This window comes from Stegodyphus dumicola, chromosome 3, assembly GCF_044657685.1.
Source record: "Stegodyphus dumicola isolate Sdum_Otavi_A_Nest chromosome 3, ASM4465768v1".
Classification (NCBI taxonomy): Eukaryota; Metazoa; Arthropoda; class Arachnida; order Araneae; family Eresidae; genus Stegodyphus; species Stegodyphus dumicola.
The window spans coordinates 237,432,901-237,452,933 of NC_140770.1; the positions used below are offsets into that span (position 1 = coordinate 237,432,901).

At 30.9% G+C, this 20,033-nt stretch overlaps 1 protein-coding gene across 4 annotated transcripts in view; it reads right to left on the reverse strand.

The window, feature by feature from the left end:
• Window positions 1-3,837: 3,837 nt before the first annotated feature.
• Eip63F-1 (Ecdysone-induced protein 63F 1) overlaps window positions 3,838-20,033 on the reverse strand; it is a 122,702-nt gene continuing 106,506 nt past the window's right edge. For all 4 annotated transcript variants that reach the window (XM_085813943.1, XM_085813942.1, XM_085813944.1 and 1 more), the window contains 3 exons: window positions 18,783-18,925; window positions 9,212-9,323; window positions 3,838-5,041 (listed from right to left, as the gene is read on the reverse strand). In XM_085813943.1, coding sequence (XP_085670069.1) covers window positions 5,019-5,041; window positions 9,212-9,323; window positions 18,783-18,925 — 278 coding nt within the window. In that variant the 3' untranslated portion in view covers window positions 3,838-5,018. The remainder of the gene's footprint in view (window positions 5,042-9,211; window positions 9,324-18,782; window positions 18,926-20,033) is intronic.

Sequence of the window (20,033 nt, forward strand, 5' to 3'; positions counted from 1 at the left end):
AGATACAATATTTTAGACTAATATGAGAATTCTCAGTAAGGAATTTTTCCTATTGATATGAAAAATAAACCAATTTCTTTACCTAACTCACTTGGTGAAAACAACTTACCAACTTGCCATATTTTAAGAAGCTGTCTCCTTGTCTAATATTTGATGTAATCTGTCAGAACCTTTAAGTTGTTTGAGAGTCTACAAGTAGAAGCCAGATACACTTCTTATCTTTAAATAACAATCACAAATAGTTACTAGGCGTAAAAGCAAACTGTGCATGAGCTTCATGCAGTTGCTTGATAGTTTTCTGCTTCATAGTTGCTTGATAGTATAGAAAAATCGAGTTTTCCAAACACAAAAATGAAGTTGTCTGAAAAATCTTTCAAAACTATTGACTTCAAAAATACTATTGACTTTCAAACGCTTTAAAAACTTTTATTTATTCATAATTTGCAATATCCTTATCATACAATGCTTCCTCTCCTAATATATTTAACAACTTCGAAGCTTTATCTCTTAATATATTTAACACAATTTTTGCTTTATAGTTCTCTGAGGTATTTTTAGTAATAAGAGCTCGTTGTAATGACGAAAAGAAAAAACCCTAACCGTCAAGACATATAGGAATTTTTAACAGTTTAAGTTTATTGATGCTTTTTATTAATTATCTAGCGACTCTGATTTTGTTTCCCTTTCACTTACATCATCGAGTTTTGTTTCGGTTGTACGCTTAGCGAATTTTAGTTCATTCTTTGACCTTTCAAGATTTATTTGTTCTAGGTCGACAAGCCTTTGCTGTTCTTGCTTCCTACTTTCGATTATAGACAGGAAAGTCGGTTAGTGACGCCGATTGCCGTACGGAAGGGCGCGGGTTTGAATCCCGGGAAGGCATGGATGTAAATTGTTGTTTCTTCATAGGAGGGCCCACCAGCGGCCGAGCGGTAAAGTCGCTGAACACTGGTAGTTCGGTCCGAGGTTCGAATCCCGCGAACGGGCTGGCTGCATGGGCGTTTTCGTGGTTTTCGCCTTGTGTAACGTGCATACGAGCCAGTTTCCCTTAAAAAGTCCTCCACGAAGGCATCCCTCCCCTTAGGCAGATAGCCCTAGTGTGCTTTGCCATAATTAAATAAACCAAACCAAAGCAATCCTTCATAGGAGGTAACGGTGACCACCTATTAGGTGCTTCCACAGGCAAATGACCACCGCTTCTGTCTTTGGAAGTGGCCAATGACTTGTACCCGCCATTAATGGAAAAAAAAAAAAAACTTTGAATAACAGTTTTTGCTATTGCTATTGCAAACTCTTGTTAAATCTGCTCTAGGCATTTTCTCATTAAAAATTATTCGTAAAAATTTTTAAACATATAATTGCCTTTCATTTCGGGGAAAGGAAAATCTTTTAAAATACGGATCCTGAAAAAAAAAAAAAAAAAAAGGGAAAGCTTGATTAAGCCTATTTGCTGGCGTATGTTTAGGTCAAGATTGTCCACTGTTTCACTTTCCTTACACATTGTGGCACAAAAATGGAGAAAAAAGGAGGGCAGTGAACATTTAATAATATTTCCGGAAAAAAATATTGTTATGGACCTTCCGCTTTGGTATCCTAAACTTATGCTTATACTGCTTAATACCTAATTCAGCCGCGGGATTCTTGATATTTTTTCTTTTCTGCTTCGACACAATTTATGACAATAATTTAATAACTTTCTTCATACATGTGTGGAAACATCTCAAGGGTTCTAATGTGAAGAGGCAAGAGAAAACTGAAAATCGAATAGCGAATAAAACTACGAAAATAGAACAACAAACATGCAAGTAACAATAAACTGCTCAAAATGTTAGCACTAATTTTGATAACTTATTGTAATTTTTCTTGACCACGGATAGTCGAAACCGCGGATTAACAAATTAAAAAAAAGTACTGTGCTAATCAGCCGAACAAGAAAGTTCTGTTTCAGTTTCCCCCGTACCGTAACTATGCGGGTAGTTTTAGTTTCTTTAACAATATGTGGGTTTGTAGTTGTAGTACGAGACAAATTGTTTGGTTAAGATAAAGCACATTAATACATCATTTAATTTTCCTTATAAATAATCGACGAGCATATGTATAATAATTGTCAATTTAGTGAGATAGCTTGTAATTTCACGCAATATGATACAGCTTAGAAGCTAACCGAATTTTTAGTGCTTAAACCCAATCATTTCAACAGTTTGCAAACAAATAATTCTCCAAATAGGTTTTTAACCCATTTTACACATAAAGTAATGCATTCAGTATAAAGATTTGAATCTGTAATTCAGGTGTGGTAGCTATTAAATACATATAAACTTAAAATTTTACGACTGCCGTACCGAACTCATCTCCATACTCACAGCCGTACCTCATTACTCCGCTACCTTCTAAATTGCAGTAGAAAACTCAACATTACTCACTTGAGCTCATTGCCCTACCTCACTACTCTACTACCTTCTAACTTGCACTAGAAAACTCAACATTACTCACTTGAATTACTCACCCGGGATTGCTGGATGAAGCATGGTTTGAAATTTTCTTCTCATTAAAAGTTATTACAATTTTTAAATGTCGGTAGTCACTGTGATGTGGTGTTTTGGCATTAATTAAGACTCTGACCACAAACTGAGCATTGAATATGTTTTTATTTTTGCGGCTGAAGGATTAATAATTTACGAAGTGAGTATTTTTCATCGGCCATACTTGGATAGGATATCAAACTTTGAACTAATTCTTGCGATTTTTTTTTTTACTCTTTCGCACGCAGATGGCAATTATTTTATCTCTCAGGTGTAAACTCTCCACTTGAAACGTTATGCATTAAATGAGCTAAACATTAGAGTTAAGTGTGGAATATTGTAAAAAGGCGGTAACGAAAAGAATAACATCAAACTGTACCAACTACATTCTTTCTCACAATGCAAATTATGTGGGTTGTTCCAAACTTTCTATTTAATGCACTTTCAACCAAGTAACAATCGCAAAGAACTCTCTTACGCTGTAACAACGTAATGCAAAATCAAGCAATAATTCAACTCATTCGACCGGCAGATATACAATGCTTGTTTCTACGTTTATTGAAACTGTTAGTGTAAATAAAACTGAAAAATGTATTGTAGAAACACTATTAACAACACTATTAACAACATGCATGGGAATAAGGTTAATAGACATAAAAGGAATTTTAGTTTTCCAACTAAGAATATTACAGAGAAGAATTTTACGTTGTATGTAGCATTTTTGAAGAACCGCTAAACTGTAATAACAATAAGGTAAATATATGAAACTACGGCATTTAAACTCAGTGTTTCTAATGTGAAACAGCGAGTTTTGATCCAGATTAACAAAATAAGAGACTCCAGTATGGCATCTTGCAGCTTCCTTTCTCTAGTTTAGATCTCTTGATGTACAACTTTTTTTGTCTTCGGTCCGCTGGAAAATTGTCTGAAAGATTATACTTCCTCTGACTCTATGAACTGAAGAGAGCTAAATCGGTCTTTTCTCTACAGTACCTAATATGTAACTTTTCGTTTCTTTACAGTACCTAACATGTACCTAATATGTAGTATACCAGACGGGCTTTTTTGACTCAGTTCATCAATGTTACAATTGCTTTAAGACCAGCAATAATTCCTTTGAAATAAGGTAATGCATCATATGTGGAGACAAGTTAGCTTTTTAAAAGAAGAATTTTAGTCACTTTATATGACAGAAGCAATTTTTGGTATTTTTAAAAATTTTATTCAAAATTTCTTTGCGGAAAGTTTCTGTATAAATCTCTCAATAAACAAACAAATAATACATAAATAAAAGACAGCAAACACATACCGCAACTTGTTTCCTTTTATGTCTTTATTTTATAAATTATCATACATACGTCTTTTATTACACATTAAGGAACTACTTTTGTGAATCAAATTCAAATAAAGTTTGTTACAAAGAACAGAATAAGTATTATAACATTTTCTATCAATTAGCTTTATAAATATAATTAGATAATTAACACACATAACACAGCGCTTACCTTTCGATGAAAGATTTTACCAAGTTATTATAATAAAATTGCATGTTACATGAGATACATTATATACTTTGATCACGTGTATCGAGTTACAAAAATATATTCTTAGTAGAGATCATTTCTTAAACTGAGATCTTCACCTTTACTAATTACATCAAAGCTCATTCATTACATTGTATTACAAATGTAATTAATTATTTAAGAAATAATCAATATAAAAAGTTCTCTAAATAATACTGATAAAAGCAACGTTATTGCATGAAAGAAATAGTCAATAAAATATTACTATTCTTTAAGAAATGGATATTTCAAAATCTCTTATGATAACAAATTTATGTCATATATTAAAGCCGTATTTCCCCAAAATGCTGAAAGGCATATTTTTCAGAATGATCACATTACTTAAAATCAAATTAAAAGCCTCGAGAAAACGTCAAACAGCGTTTCATGTAGGTCTTATGATAAAAAAAATGAAATTATTAAATTTTCGTTTTCATAATATTTTGTCTTCTTTCCTCAAAATTTCACATTTTTACTCTCCTCTTTATATCACTTTTGATAAAACAAAAATTATCAAAGTTTTACATTAGTTTCAACTTCTAAAATATCACAGCTGTGTTTAATAAGCGTTTGAGAACATTAATTTATTTCAAGAATAAGTAAACTTTTAACAAACAGCCTTATTAGAAGCTTAATTTGTATTTTTAGGCCCATATTAGATGCTAATTGTTCCACTTACATCGATTATACACAAAAAACTCTTCTCAGGTCCTATCGACAGGTAATATCTTCACCATCCTTTTCAGACTGAGGATCACTGTAGACTTATTTACATATATTTCAAATATGAACAGAGATTGCATTGTTCGTGACTTGCGCAAGTAAGAAAACGCAGATTCCATATAAAAAACAAAGCACAAAATGTGATCGTAAAAACATTCTTCAACTTCTCGTGAAACAAAATCTGATGACGAAGAGATTCTAATCGATATCTTCACAGCAGAATTTTAACGAATTCTGAAATGAAATCGAGCAATCAGTATGCAAAAAATATTAAAAGTGATCTTTTTTTTTTTTTTTTTTTTTTTTTTTTTTCATTTTTCAGAAAGCTTTCTAAATGTTCAAAAATGAAGTATGTTACATAAAAGTAGCATTATTTCACATAAAAGTAGAATCTTAGAAACATAAATTGGCTTATACGATAAAGAAAACGATTAAAATCACAAATAACAAAATTGCCAAAAGCATAATTTTAAATTTCTTTTTTGAATGTGTGCCTAATTTCTTTATAACTTTCAGTTCACAATGATTAACACAATTAATGTTAATTCATTTTCCTGTTAAAAGAAAAAGCAAGGCCGCACTTGTAGTGTATACTAAATGTTAAGATTCAAAACATTATTCCTGTTTCATTTGCAATAGCTTCACCTGATCTTTGTGTAAAGCTAGTAGAGATATCATTTTTTTATCAGTAAACACTAACATAATTTAAATATCTTTTTTTACTTTATCGTCGAAGTTTAAATTAGTTAACATTAAAATTATATAATACGAAATAAACGTTTGCAAAGCCAGATTTTAAGAGATCAGTTAGGCAAAGAAAGAAGCATGTTGAATAATATTTGAAGAATTAAATTTAATGAGCCTATCCAGATAACACAAGGCTGGTATTGGCTAAAGCTTGGTTTATGGAATTGGACAGGCATTTTGAGTTCTTAGAATGTTTCTCATATTGTCAGAAAAAACTCAGTATTTAGAAAGAAGACTTTCATCGTTTTTGTAAAATTCTTACATATATATCCTGGACTTACAAGCTAACAAGGGTTACTTCCTAATCGGAGGATGCCTTCGTGAAGTACTTTATGAGGAAACCTAGCTCTTAATCAGAGTATTTGTAAGGAAAACCACGAAAATCGCACACATGTCTAGATTGTTAACCTGGATTCAAACCCGAGTTGAACTACCAGTACTTAGCATTACTCTTAACATTTCGGCCAATGGTGGTCCACATTTATTTAAAAGAGGTTTCTAAAATACAGTGATTAGCTTTTAATGAAAACTCTACACGAAGGACAATAAATAAAATTAACAACAAGCAATACATATAAATTTGTTTCTTTGATGCCCGGAAAATTTTCATTGATCTCTAACAGCTAAAAATACTTTATTAATACTTTTTTCAAAACGTGCACAGGAAAATTATATCATGGTATAAGATATTTCTCCCGCCTTCTTCGCGAGCCTTCGTGGTGTAGTGGTCTGCACACTCAGCGCGTAATTGAGAGGTCCGCGGTTCGATTCCCGGCGAAGGCGTTGCATATTTTTCATCTTGCCTGCTTCAAAAAAAAAAAAAAAAAAAAAAAAAAAAAAAAAAAAAAACCTAATGTCTTTATAACCGTATAAAATTTATTGAATTTCTCTGCGCATGCTCTCACTGCATAAGTAATAACACGTGCAGCTCGCAAGTGGAAAATTCGTAGTTCGAACTCAGACAGGACAAAGCTGATTTTCTTCTGTTCGTTCCCGTACAACGTTTTTGAAACTTATAATAATTGAATTTGGCTGTTAGTGAGCTATAGAGTATTCTCTATAGAAGAAATGCAAGAAGTGTTATCCTGAGGGGGGGACAGCATTGTTCATACCGTATTGCATGGCTTAATTTCTAAAATTAAGATGATTCGGAGCTCTATGGAAAGGCTGCCAGGGAAGAGGAACTAAAACAAATAAACAAAATAACTGATAAAATAATTAATAATAAAATATTTAATCAATTAAAATTCAATAAAATGTAAAGAGATAAATAAAAATTTGCCAAATTATTAAAATATTTGATAAATATACAATAATCAAATAAAATATCGGGACCTCGTCTTATTTAGGTTTTCAACTGGAAGTATAATTTCATCCAAAACTAAAATAGCTCAGTCGGCTTCAGCTGAATTTAAGCACTAAATTTAGTATAATATACTGTTTCAAAAGATTACGAAAACGCAGATAATTCCTCTTTAAGCACATCAATGAAAAAATGCTAAAACCATTAAAGCATCAATAATGAGAAAAGATAGAATGTTAGACACAGTATGAGAATATGGAGGAAAATTTTAAAGGAAACGTTTAGACATGAAAACAAATGGAAAAGAGTCTAACCCTTTCCACCGCGTTTCCTTGCCTATCTATTTCCAGCTGTCAAGCAGAATGTGACAGGAGCAAATTTTTCCTTTAAAACTGAGGGTTGATCTGCAGGTTGGAATACAGATGAAGAGTAATGAAAGGCTTTTAAATGTAACATTAAGAACAAACACAATGTTCAGTATAAAGTCATAGCGAGTGTACAAGTCATAGCTTAGTGCTCCATATTTATTTACATCGTCCCGAAAAGTCTGCAAGTGCTGTTTCCCATGGGAAGTTACTAGCGTCGACGTGCACAATCAGGATGGTCACTTTTAGCACTTTGTGGAACGAAGCATTTACCCCTCTCACAAATTTACTGCACTCTTAGGAGATTAGGCCTTTCACACGTGGATGGGAACTTTTATTTCCTTAAAAGTATCAATCTTCGTTTGTTTCCCAGAGAAAGATAGGGATATGTTAGAATCGATTTTTGAGGCTTATTGTATTAAAAATAAAATTTTTGAGATCAAAAGAGTTTGCTGCTAAAATTGTGGTTCAGTTACTTAAAAGAAGTGTCGAAACCCCCTTATTTAGAGCTCAAGTGCACTCTGGTGAAAATTATGTTTCATATCGAAAATTAACCCTCTAGGCGGCCAGGATTTTTGCTAAGAAAGCACAAATTTCCCAAAACTACTATGAGAACAAATTATTTTTTGATTTTAATGTAAAATCTCTCCTGGTATTTCATACCTGGATTTGTTTTCTTTTGATATATTTCCTTAATTTCATTGACATATTTTAATATACACGTATATATACGTTCTTACAGATATCACAATAAATATTCTATGCCGTATATATACGGCCTTGCCGCTTAGAGGGTTTTAAGAAGGACTGGAGCCAAGCTCCGATAGCTTCCGGCGCAGTTTAAGCTCTGTTGTAAGGAAAACGTAGTTCTTTCAACTTTCGGTAAAGGGAGAATCTTTCGACCACTTGGTATGATATCGCATTTTAAATAAAGTGAAATATAAGAAAATAAGCTTACGTTTCTTTGGTCAGAAGCTGATCTTTTTCATACCATTACCGGCTTATATGCCAGATTTCTCATTTTCTTAAACTCCCTATTCTCTGTTGTAGGCGTTTAATTTACTTTGCTAATAGTTAATTTTATTTTGGAACAAGCTTTTCCTTCTAATTTCGCACCTACGTTTTCTTGCCAGAATGAGTTTTCAGTATTACGATTTGTGCAAATAAGGTAGAAACGAATCTTTTAAGCTCAAGTCTGCGTTATTTCAGTAGCAGAGTTTATTCTGCCTTTCAGCCACGTTGTTGCTGTTAGCTAAAGCTTGCTATTCTACAGTCGTCCTTAAATACGTGCTTGCTAGTATACGAAGATTATCCTTAATTAAGAGCCAGCTCTACAAGTTTTATTCTGTGCAACTTCGAATAGTGAAAAATTTATCCATTAATAGATTAGTTTTATATTTTCTATTTTGAGTTAAAGCTCAAGTGGATGCTTCTTATACGCCCAAGAGGGGCCACCCGTAAATATATATTTTGAGTTCGAATTAAAAGGGTATTTTAACCCTTCTCCGGAATTTTACATACATACAAGAACTCAGCAAGTAACCGCTACATAGGTCTTCAGTATTCTAGCTTTCACAGAACTCTATTTTAGCTAGAATATTATACTGTTATCAAGATGGATGTACGGGGGTCAACGTTTTGAGATATTTCAAGCTATCCAAAACAACGAGATGACCAGTCTTATGACAGATTAAGAAAACGCGTTTTGTCAGTGCTTCCAAGAATGGCAGGTGTTCTGAATCAGATGTGGACTTTCTAATAGACGTTACCTCAGAGGTGACTATGCAATAACTTCTTATATTTCAAACGTTCTACTGGCGTTTTCTGAGAAGGTTTTAAACATTAAAGAATATCGCATAAAATGAAGGTGATGATTCGTGAATTGAAGAAAATACAATTAAAAACGTTTGAGGCATATGTAAAAATATTTTAGATTGTTACGGTATCAACATTCAACAGTCAGAAATACTGAAAATAAGAAACAATTACCTTCATAATTTATTCTGCCATCGTTGTCTATATCCGTTACTTTTAACATATTATCTAGCTGCACTTCCGTCACAGATTCTCCTATTAAATCCATTGCCATTTTTAATTCATCCTGCAAAACATGAAAATTAAAATGTACAAATGTTTAAACCATGATTTCATATAAAATGCGTATTTAAAGCAATTTCAGTCTTGATGAACATTTCTAAAGTGAATACATATAAAACTAAATTGCTAACATAGGAGAGATATCCGTTATATTATTGAATACCTATGCTTTAGATATACTCTCTAAAATGTCAAAGTAATATATGAAAATAATGCTACCTGTACACGTTTCCTAGAGATTCTGTAGATTAAAAATTCTTTTTAATCATGCTGTGAAACGAGCAAACTCTCTGCTGTTAACTATTCTTTTAAGTTTCCCAAGTGTATGGACTCGGCAATCCTACGGGAACTTGGTAAGAATTTCATTAAGTGCATGTGTAAGATAAAGGTGTTTGTTTAAATAATGATTTTGCATTAAGAAAAGGGTACTACTTCAAAATGTTACTCGAATTGAGACTGTTGTTACTGGTAGACGGTTATAATATTGCAGCGTTCTTATATCAGTTTGTTAAAAACATATTATCATCTTCACTGGTTGTTACTAGTCTGAATTTCACATATTTAATGTTAAATGTCGCTTACGTCACGTAAAATTAGAAAATATAATCACACAATTTTTAGAATTCCCGATACAGTGTTAAATATAAATCAGGAATCTATCTAGTTCCTTCAGCTGCAAAAGTTGTAGATTTCTAAAAGCATATACTGTAATAGATTATTTGGATTACTGCAAAGTACACAAGAGCTATCTGCCTAAGGGAAAGGATACATTCGCAGAAGCATTTTTAAGGGAAACTGGATCATATTCACGTTACAAAGGCGGAAAAGATGAAAACCTCCATGCAGCTAGGGATCTGAACCCAATTCGAACTACCACTGTACCACTGTCCACTGATTTTACCACCCGACCGAGGTAAGGCTATACGACATTGAAAAACTGCGTACAGTGGAACCTCGGGATACGAGCACTTCTATGTATGAGAAATTCGAGATACGAGGAGAGTATGAACGAAAAATTCGTCTCTAAATAGGAGCATTGACTCGAGTAACGAGCTGTTGATATGCGCGGCGCGTTTCCCGATCCGGCTCGATTCGGGGAATACCTGATCAAATCACTCAGTGTTCTTTGATCTGCGTGTTTCACTGTAAAAAAAAAACCTCGAAGTTTTCAGACAAAAGTCTTGTATAGTTACAGAAATGCGAACAATTACGAAGGAAATACCTGTAACGAACACAGAACCAAACGAAACTGTAAACTCTACAGGAATTTTTCAAGAAGTTTTGCTTAGATTTTATCCGTAGCGTGTGATCACGTGGCTTAAAACGGCTGAGAGAGAAGAACCAATCAGGAAGAAGGTGGAAAAACAGCGTCTTAGCGGGAGAGTTCAATGATAGTCGCCATGTTAGCCATTATTTTTGCAATGGTCGAGGTAAGTTCGAAATAGTGTTTGACGTGTATTTTACTAATTTTATGTAATGTATTTGTTATGTTCTTTACACTATCTATAATTAAATTCTTTTAATGTTTAGCTTATAATTCTAATGCTCCTAAATAAACCTGTGTTGAATATTGTTAGAGTTCAAATCACAGAGCTTGTGTTCCATTTAGTAAAATAACAACTTTTATTCGTTACATCTGCAGGTGTCTGCAGTTAAACTGCTCATATTTATAAACAGAAACAAATTTGTTAATATGTTAGTTTAAAAACAAATAAGCTTAATATTAATGTTCTATCTATAGTCTAATAATTTCTCATGTTAAATATTTATGTATCTTTTAAAACATATCGCGTTAGAATATTCATATTTTTCATTTTGTTGACAGATGTAACATTATTATTCCGTACATGTTATCATTAATCCCAGCGTGAACTGCTTTAGAATATTTTTCAGAGCATTATTACACTATGTATGTTATTATTAATCTCAACAAAAAAGAAAAAATAAATGTAATATATTTAAAAAATTCGACAAAATAACTTAACATACATTAAAAATGGAATATTATTTCATTAATACATGCGATAAGTTCGCCTTAAAAGATTATATAGTTGGATAGCAATTACATATTTGTAAAAGTATTCAATGTATATTATATTTTGTGTTAAAGATAGTTTTAATCCAGGACAGTCTTTACCAACTTATAAAGCATCTATTAAGTTACATTATAACCAACATTTACAAAAGGCAATAATCGAAATGCCATGACTTTGACATATTTTTAACTATGATGTAACATACTAGGAACATTAAAGAAAACAAATTCTATTTTTTCCTTTATGCTTGTTGAAAAGTAAAATATTAATAAAATGGTACAACATTCATTCTAGTACTTACAATGTAAATTTACATATAAATTTACTATAAATTTTGGTGCAAAATTCATTATAAAATGCATTTGCTAATATTTAATAGTTATAGCATTCAATATCAAATCATGGAAATTTAAGTAATGATACGTCAGTTGCATATATTAATTTCAATACTCAGCTCAATGCCAAATTTCTTCTATATCTGAGATAACATGTATTTTTTTAGAATAATTCTTTTGTGCCATCTTTTCATTTAAAAATCTCTTTGAGATATATTTTAATGTAAATTATTTTCAAAATTATCCTCATTAGAATGAATGTTGTTCTCTTTATTATGTTTGAAACTGCCGTTACGCTAAAAAATATATTCAGAAAACTATTTATTGGTGAATGTTTAAAATAAGTTCTACTGCTCCTTTTTGACAAAGAGTATCCATTTGAATTGCAGTTGGTTTTAATTAATCGTTGGTTGTATTTTTAAGAACTACTTGATAAAATTCAACAAATTAGTTCAATCTATGAGTTCATCTGAAAAACCTAAAATTTTTATTCCAATTCTGTCATGTGTATATATTTCAAGAATGAAAAAGAATTACAAATTCACTATCCAACAATACTGAGTAATATAAGTTGTTGATATAGCCAAACTTAAAATGACCCATTTTAAAACCAGATTAAATAAATCATCGCGTATTTTCGGTCATCGAATTTCTTTGGCGTTAAAAGTGTCATAGATTTAGTAAATCCAAGGGTCAAGGTAAGCTCAGATATTTTTTTTCATAGTTCATATTTGCTAAGTTATAAATTTTGCTGATGCAAAAGTTATGTAACTTATGCAAACATATGCTTAGAGTATTTGAACTAGTGTTGAAAAATCACTGGAATTTAAAATGTAATTGACAGTATGCCTTAAAGCTTGTTTTGGTAAAAGCATATTTATGGGTGCCCCTTGGCAAAAATTGGCGATTTTTGGCAGTACGTGGATACCGAGTTTGTGCAATTCTTTGACCATGTTATTTTGGCTTGTGTAGCGACGATTTGTGTGCCAAAAACCGCCGCTACACGAAGACAAGAGATTGGACATACTCGGTATCCATGTACACATCGACCTATTTTCACTTAAAAAAAATCTGCGAATTTTACAAACTTGGCATCGCGCACTCCCTTGACTTTATCCATGTACACATCTACCTATTTTCACTTAAGAAAACATCAGAGAATTGCACAAACTTGCGCTCCCTTGATAATACAGGGAGCACCCTTCAATATACTCTAACTGTTGTTTTTCATAAATTAAAACATTTTAGGCATTTAAGATATCTTCCTGTAAGTTACAACTAAATGAATGACTCTTAAGCATAAAAATATCAAATTTTTGTGCTTAAGTGTAGAAGGAGTTATACACTTTTTAAATAACAGTGTCAGAAAAATATACTTTTTAAAATATGTAAACCATTGTTTGAAGTACAGAAAAACCTTCCTTAGCAGCTATACCTGTTTAAGTGACTATGTCAAGTATTCTGGTGATACAAACTTTGATATTAATTATCACTGAGAATCATGCTTTGTGAAGTAACCACCTCCATTAAATATCAAAATTATACAAAATTATGGAAGGTTATAGAGAGGTTTTACTGTATAATTAAAGTATATCATATCACTGATAGATATTAATGATGTAAAAGATATTATCTAATCATAAATATTTCAAGCATTAAATAGCTTAGTGTAAGTCAATAAGTTTTCAGATTCTGACTTTGTACCCTGTCTTTCACTATGTAATATTTTTCTAGCAACTGTGTTAAGTACCAGTAAGTAAGTTTATGTCTTAAATACCACTTAATGTAATCAGGTATCATCTGTTCTGTCTGTAAAACTTAATTGTAATAAGCGAACAAATGAATATCTGTAAAACTAAAGATGACACTCTATGTAAAAAATACAAGTATTAAAATGTCTATGAGAGGAACATTTAAAATATTAAATCCACGATCAATTTTTGCGACATCTAAGATAGAAAATACCCAAACTGACTAGTTAATTCAGAGGATGAATGCATGTAACATCATTGTTCATGTGTTTGTTAATTATGTAAGTTTTGAAGTTCATGCATTAATTGTTGATAACTATATTATTGGCCTTATATATATACTTGCATTTCAAAATTTTGTATATTTTGCCAGTGAGCTAAGTATTAAATGCTGTTACGTATAAGTTCATATTATGTGGAAAATTAGTTTTTGATCTAACACTTTCTGAGAATTTTTTAATGTTGATCATCAAGCTTAAAGCATACGGCTGAAATTACCAGTATTAACCATAATTTAATTATTCTCCTATTTCAGCGTTTCTCAAACTTTTTTCGAATAGAGATTATGTGAATTATCATAATTTGTGAATCGCCTTGCTGCTGTTCCCTTCGAAAGCAATTTTTTAGCATATATTACTACTAGTACACTTATATTTTTAATATATAATTAAAATCCGTTATATTTTATAATTAAGTCCATTGAAGAAAAGTTATATTTCTAATATTTCAAGATTATTAATGAGAAGGATGATTTGTAATTCTTGCATGGCTCTTCTATATTTGGATATATGATGGTAAGACCACAGTCTTAGTGGATATATGATAGTATATTTGGATATATGGTGGTAAGTACCACAGTTATAGTGCTTTAAATCCATCTTTTACTGCTAAGACTGAGTGGGAAGTCTGTAAGTAGGGTAACCAATAATAAATTTCATAAAATGTCTATCTTACGAGAAAAGGTGATAGATGATTGTCATATGTAACTTTTTAAACTCTGAGATTTTTCAACTAAATTTTTTTGTCTCCTTTGGAAACTTCGGAGGACCACGAGGGCAAACTGTATGATCCACAGATTGAGAAGTGCTACCTTAATACATTTCAATTTCTAGAGAAATTAATCTTAAAAAAAATCTGATCATTATTAAAACTACTTTACAAATTTATTTTATATTACAAATAAATATAGTAAATATCTAATAAACCTCAAATTATTTTCTGCAAAATGAATTATTTAAATTTGTACTGCTTTTGCTTCAAAAATGGATGATACATGCAATTTATGATTTCATGAAAGGACCAAAAGGAATCTTGTTTGCAATTTAATTATTTAATTAAAAAAAAGATTTAAATCATTTGGAATATGTGCAAGTGCATGCAATTATTATGAAGAGATTCTGAATTAAAATGTCACATAACAAATTTAGAATATGTTATGTACTTCTAACGAATGTGATTTTTTCTTTATTTAGGAGCCATGCTTTGAATCCTAAGAAGAGGAGGACTGCACCTTCACAATATGATTAATTAAAAATAACAATAATATAAATTTTACCTATTTTTTTATTTTATTTTCCTTTTGGATAGTTTTCAAATAAAAATAAACCTATTTTTGTTTCTATATTCTGTGTATTGGAATAAAGAGTTCCCCCCCCAGTGTTCACTGATATGCATGTAAAAGAATTGTGTGCAAAATTAAATCAATTTTTGTTTGTCACATTCATTTTTCACAGTATGTACAATTCTCAAGATCTACAATAGAAGATTCATTGTAGCATAAGTCTTTTTTTTTCTGTGTATTTTAAATATAAGATCTGTTTTTGTATATATCAACATTTTCCATACCTTTTTCTTATTTAATTTATAAAAACGTTAAAATATAATAAAATCAAAATAAGTGTATATCTATTTTTCAAGTTGGGTAAGGAGGAGAGGCATGATCTAGCAAAGGTAAAATGGTTGAGAACCACTAATATATGGTATTAAAAGTATTTTCATTTCTGCATTAAATTGCTGGAACCAAATAGATCTTTTATATTATCTTTAATAGTTTTTGTCAACTAAATCTAATCTTGCAAGATGTAGTTATGCATAACGAAATTCATTATTATGAATTATATTGACTGTTAATTATAGATCTTCACGCTAGCTGTATATGTTAGGAGTGAAATGCATTGCAATATCCAATATTTTCAAAATATGATATTTTTTGAAATAAAATATATGATTATGGAATATTACATTAAAATGAAATGGTTCCTTATGTAACCTGTATGTTACACTAAAAGGCTTCATTGAATACTTGTAAAGTAATGAGCAAATACTAAGTTAATATCTTGTGTGAATGAATATTATCTTACAGAATTTTTTATTCCATAAAAATCTATCTAAAAATATAATTTTGTTGAATGAAGATTTAAACATTTTTCCCGAAGATTTAAAAAGTCGTTTGAAATAGTGATAACAAAAACATTAATCTGAAGCATTTAATAAATGAATAGAAAATTTTGAGAACAATTAAATCATCCACAGGAATTTTGAAATAATCATCGTGTTTTTGACATCAGTTAAAGAAAGAAAATCTGAGTCATTTTGATTATAGTGATAAATTAGTTCCATTAATAGTAGGATAGAAAATTAAAATTTTAAGGAGCCATTATGCATTATCAATTTTTCATTAAAAAATTTTTAGTTTATTACTACTATCATATCAATTATTAATGCTGAATTCTTTATCTTCAGTTTTTTCATTCTTAAGTCTACTTTTCTTAATTTTCTAGGCATAGCAGAGAAAAATATAATTATAGGATCAAGGCATTTCCAAATACGTTATATTTTCTTCCTTAAATTTTTAAGATCATTCTATATTCATCATGTATTATAGACACAGTATCAGGGGATTCTGTTCAATTTTTCAGTTAGAATTTGGGACGAAGTTGTGAAGTCATACCTACATTAAATGCTTGAATTGATTATTTGAAATATGACAAAGCAAGAGAGGGCCCTCTGTCCAAGGAAAGGAATATTTTAAGGAAAACTTCATGTTACACAAACATTTACACAGGCAGCCCATTCTCTAGGATTTAAATCGAGAGCCAAATGCTAGTGTTCAGCTTACTGTCTGGCTGCCTGTAGGCAATAAATGTTTTAGTAGAAGGAATACTTGAAAAATTAAATTTAGAACTAACTAATTCTTCAATTTTGTATTCAATGAGATGAATGTAATTTATTAATAAAGTTTTAAATCTGGGAAAATCCCTGTACAACTGTCCGATTAATTAATCTATTATTTCAATTAATGGTTAGTAGCAGAAGAGATTAAAAAGCATTTATGCCTAAAAGAATTATATGTTGTAATTTAAATGAATAATGCAATTAAGCATGAAAATAATTTTGGATAGCTTGTGATAACTGAATTTAAGTTCATTGTTGAGTTACATCAATAATTTTTTTTTAGAATTTGAAAAAATATTTAGAATTGTTTATTGAAACAATTTCATTAAAATATTTTTTACTGTAATCATATCCAATTGCAGTCTCTTTAGATTACACTGTTGGGTATAAGGAGAATGATTTGGTTTAGTTTATTTAAGTATGGCAAAGCACACTAAGACTATCTGCCTAAGCGGAGAAATGCCTTTGTGGAGGACTTTCGAAGGGAAACTGACTTATATACATGTTACACATGGAGAAAACCATGAAAATACCCATACAACCAGCCCATTCGCGGGATTTGAACCTCGGACCGAACTACCAGTGTTCAACGGAGGAATTCTAGAACATTACTAATTTATTGCCAAAAAACCATTAAGTCTAATACACAAGTTTTTTTTTTCAGCTATTTCATGATGCATATGTAATTTTGAGATGTCTCAAAATTCAATAAAGGAAAGTAATGCAGATGTAATAAAAACATAAAATTTGGGCGTCTTTTTAACATTGGGAATATTTTGAAAGAAAATGTTGTATATCTTTTAGAAAATCTAAGGTATTTTTCCTTAAAAAAAACTTAATAATATTTAAAGTTACATAACTTCCCTTTCCCCACAAATAAATAAATGCAGCATATTTTGTTACAAGCAGTAGCTGTAGACATTTCACATAAAACATATGTTCTACATGTGTAATTATTTATAGTAATATTACAATTAAAATATTTAATATTTGAGAATACATCATTTTTGTATTTTGTATAAGACAAATATGTTCTATATGCATAATTATTTGGAAGAACTTTTAAGTAAATTATCTGCAACTTTTACATATATATCCTTTAAAATTTCATATGAAAATACATGTTCTTACATAATCACTTGCAATAACCTTACAAGCAGAACACTAGTAATCTACAAATATTCCCTTTAGTAATTCACATTCAAAAATTACGATCTACTTACACTATTATTTCCTGTAATCTTTACAGATGTTTACATTGGTAAATCACATATGAAAAACATGTTATACTTACACGATAATTTCCTATAACATTACAGATCTTTGATCTGTAACCTTTACAGACATATGCTTCGGTAATCAACATACAAAAACTTTGTTATGCCTACGGAATAACTTCTTGTAACATTACATGTCAAACATCTGTAACCATTACAGGTATAATCTCTGTAAAGTTATTAAGAATATTCCTGTTTTGATTACTCAAATAATCCATGGCATCCCAGTTTCCACGACTTTTCTTAGTAACTTTACAGATTTTTTTTTACAGTGCTGTGCACTTGTGAGTTAATTGTTTTTTATATTTAACGTGAAAATAATTATTTCACTATGCCTCCCAAAAAGAGTGTTTCCTCAGATAGTGCTGCCAAGAAAAATAAGGAAGCCTTAGCCGCTGAAATTAAGAAAGAAATCGTAGATAAACATAAGCGTGGTGTATGAGTGATGGAACTGGCACAGACTTATGGCCATTCGACATCGACGATCTGCACTATTCTGAAGAAGAAGGAAGAAATTAAGAAACTTGATGTGGCCAAAGAGTTACGGTTGTTTCCAAGCACCGTTGAAAACTCCTAGAAGATGTTGAGAAGCTGTTAATGTGGATTAATGGGAAGCAGTTAAAAGGCGATTCGGTGTCGGAAGCTATCATTTGCGCTAAGGCTAAGAATCTGTACTTGGACCTTCTTCGAAAAGCACCAGATAAGTCGACTGAAGATGAAATGATAATGAGATTTTTGAGGTTGCGGAACGGATTAACTGGACTTCCATTATTTTCAATGGGGAAGTTTGTTTGCTGGAACAAATTAAACTCGTATCTCGAGATTTCGCTGTACTAAGAAACAGCTATGATTAGTTGATTTGACTCTTTGCATACTCTCGGAAAACTTACCCTCGTAATGTACCCATTACCATCTTTGTCAAAGACTCGGAAAGCTGCTAGTAAGTCTTCCATTAGATCATCGTCGTGTCCCCCGATTTCTTCTTGGCTGGCCATCCAGCTCAAAAATTCTTCTTCACTTACAAGACCATCATCTAAAATGAACATCGTTAAAATCATCAGTACCAGAAAAGATAAGTCAAGATAAAACATGAGATTTTAACAACTTTTCACAGAAAGAAATTCATAGCATAACTTAATGCAGATTAAATATAACTATCTTAAGAGGTAATATACATGTTATTTAAATAATGTCATCTAAGTGTTTTCTAAAAGAGGAGTAGTTTTGATTTCAGTATAGCTTCGTAGCACATATAACCTTTCACTAAAATTTGTTTCCCCAAGAAGACTGGAATTATTTACTACGTACAGTTTAAAGCGTGAAAAAATAATTTTTTATATTACTTTCGATCTTTTCAGAAAGCGATATCATTTAGAATTAAAATAAGATTAGAAAAAAAGGAAGAAATATTGCTAAACTTCAATATCTTGAACCTTCTGTATTAAAGCTTTCAAGGACAGGCTCAAACAAAATCCAGTTTCTTGTAATATTAGACTGTTAAATAAAAGTAAAAATCTTCGGAACCGTAATATAAAATAACGAAAATAGGATACAATAAAGCAAAGCATGGGGCTGAAAAGTAAAACTTCAGAAGAATAATGAAAATGTGATTGATTATCGGCCATCTTGATGCAGAATAAAAAGTATGAATTGAGTTGAATAAAATCAAAGATATAAATTGAAGTTCCTCTTAGAAAACTTCGTTTGAAAGAAACAAAATTATCAGGTTTCTTTCTGAGTAACAATTTTTTTGTATCTGCAAAACTGCGCGATTAAGGTTTTCTAAGCAGCATGCGAAGTAGACTATGAGAACAGATCATTTAAGTTTTCAAATTAAATTTAATTAGGTTTCTTCGAAGAACACGAAGTATCTAAATGGTCCAAAAAGCAAAAGAAATAGTCCAAGTTATTTTATTCCTACGTAAAGCACAGTGATAGTAATATAAAGTATGGAGATTATTTCGACAAGGACTTTAATTTCGTATAATGGATAAGTTTGGTCTATAAAATTGGCACATGTTTCAAAAGCAAATGATAACTTCTGAAAACAGAACTAACCCTTCTTACCCAACAAAAGGATTTTACAGCAAGATAATGACACCTATCGCTGCTGAAACTCGTGAAAGAGTATAGAAGATTTC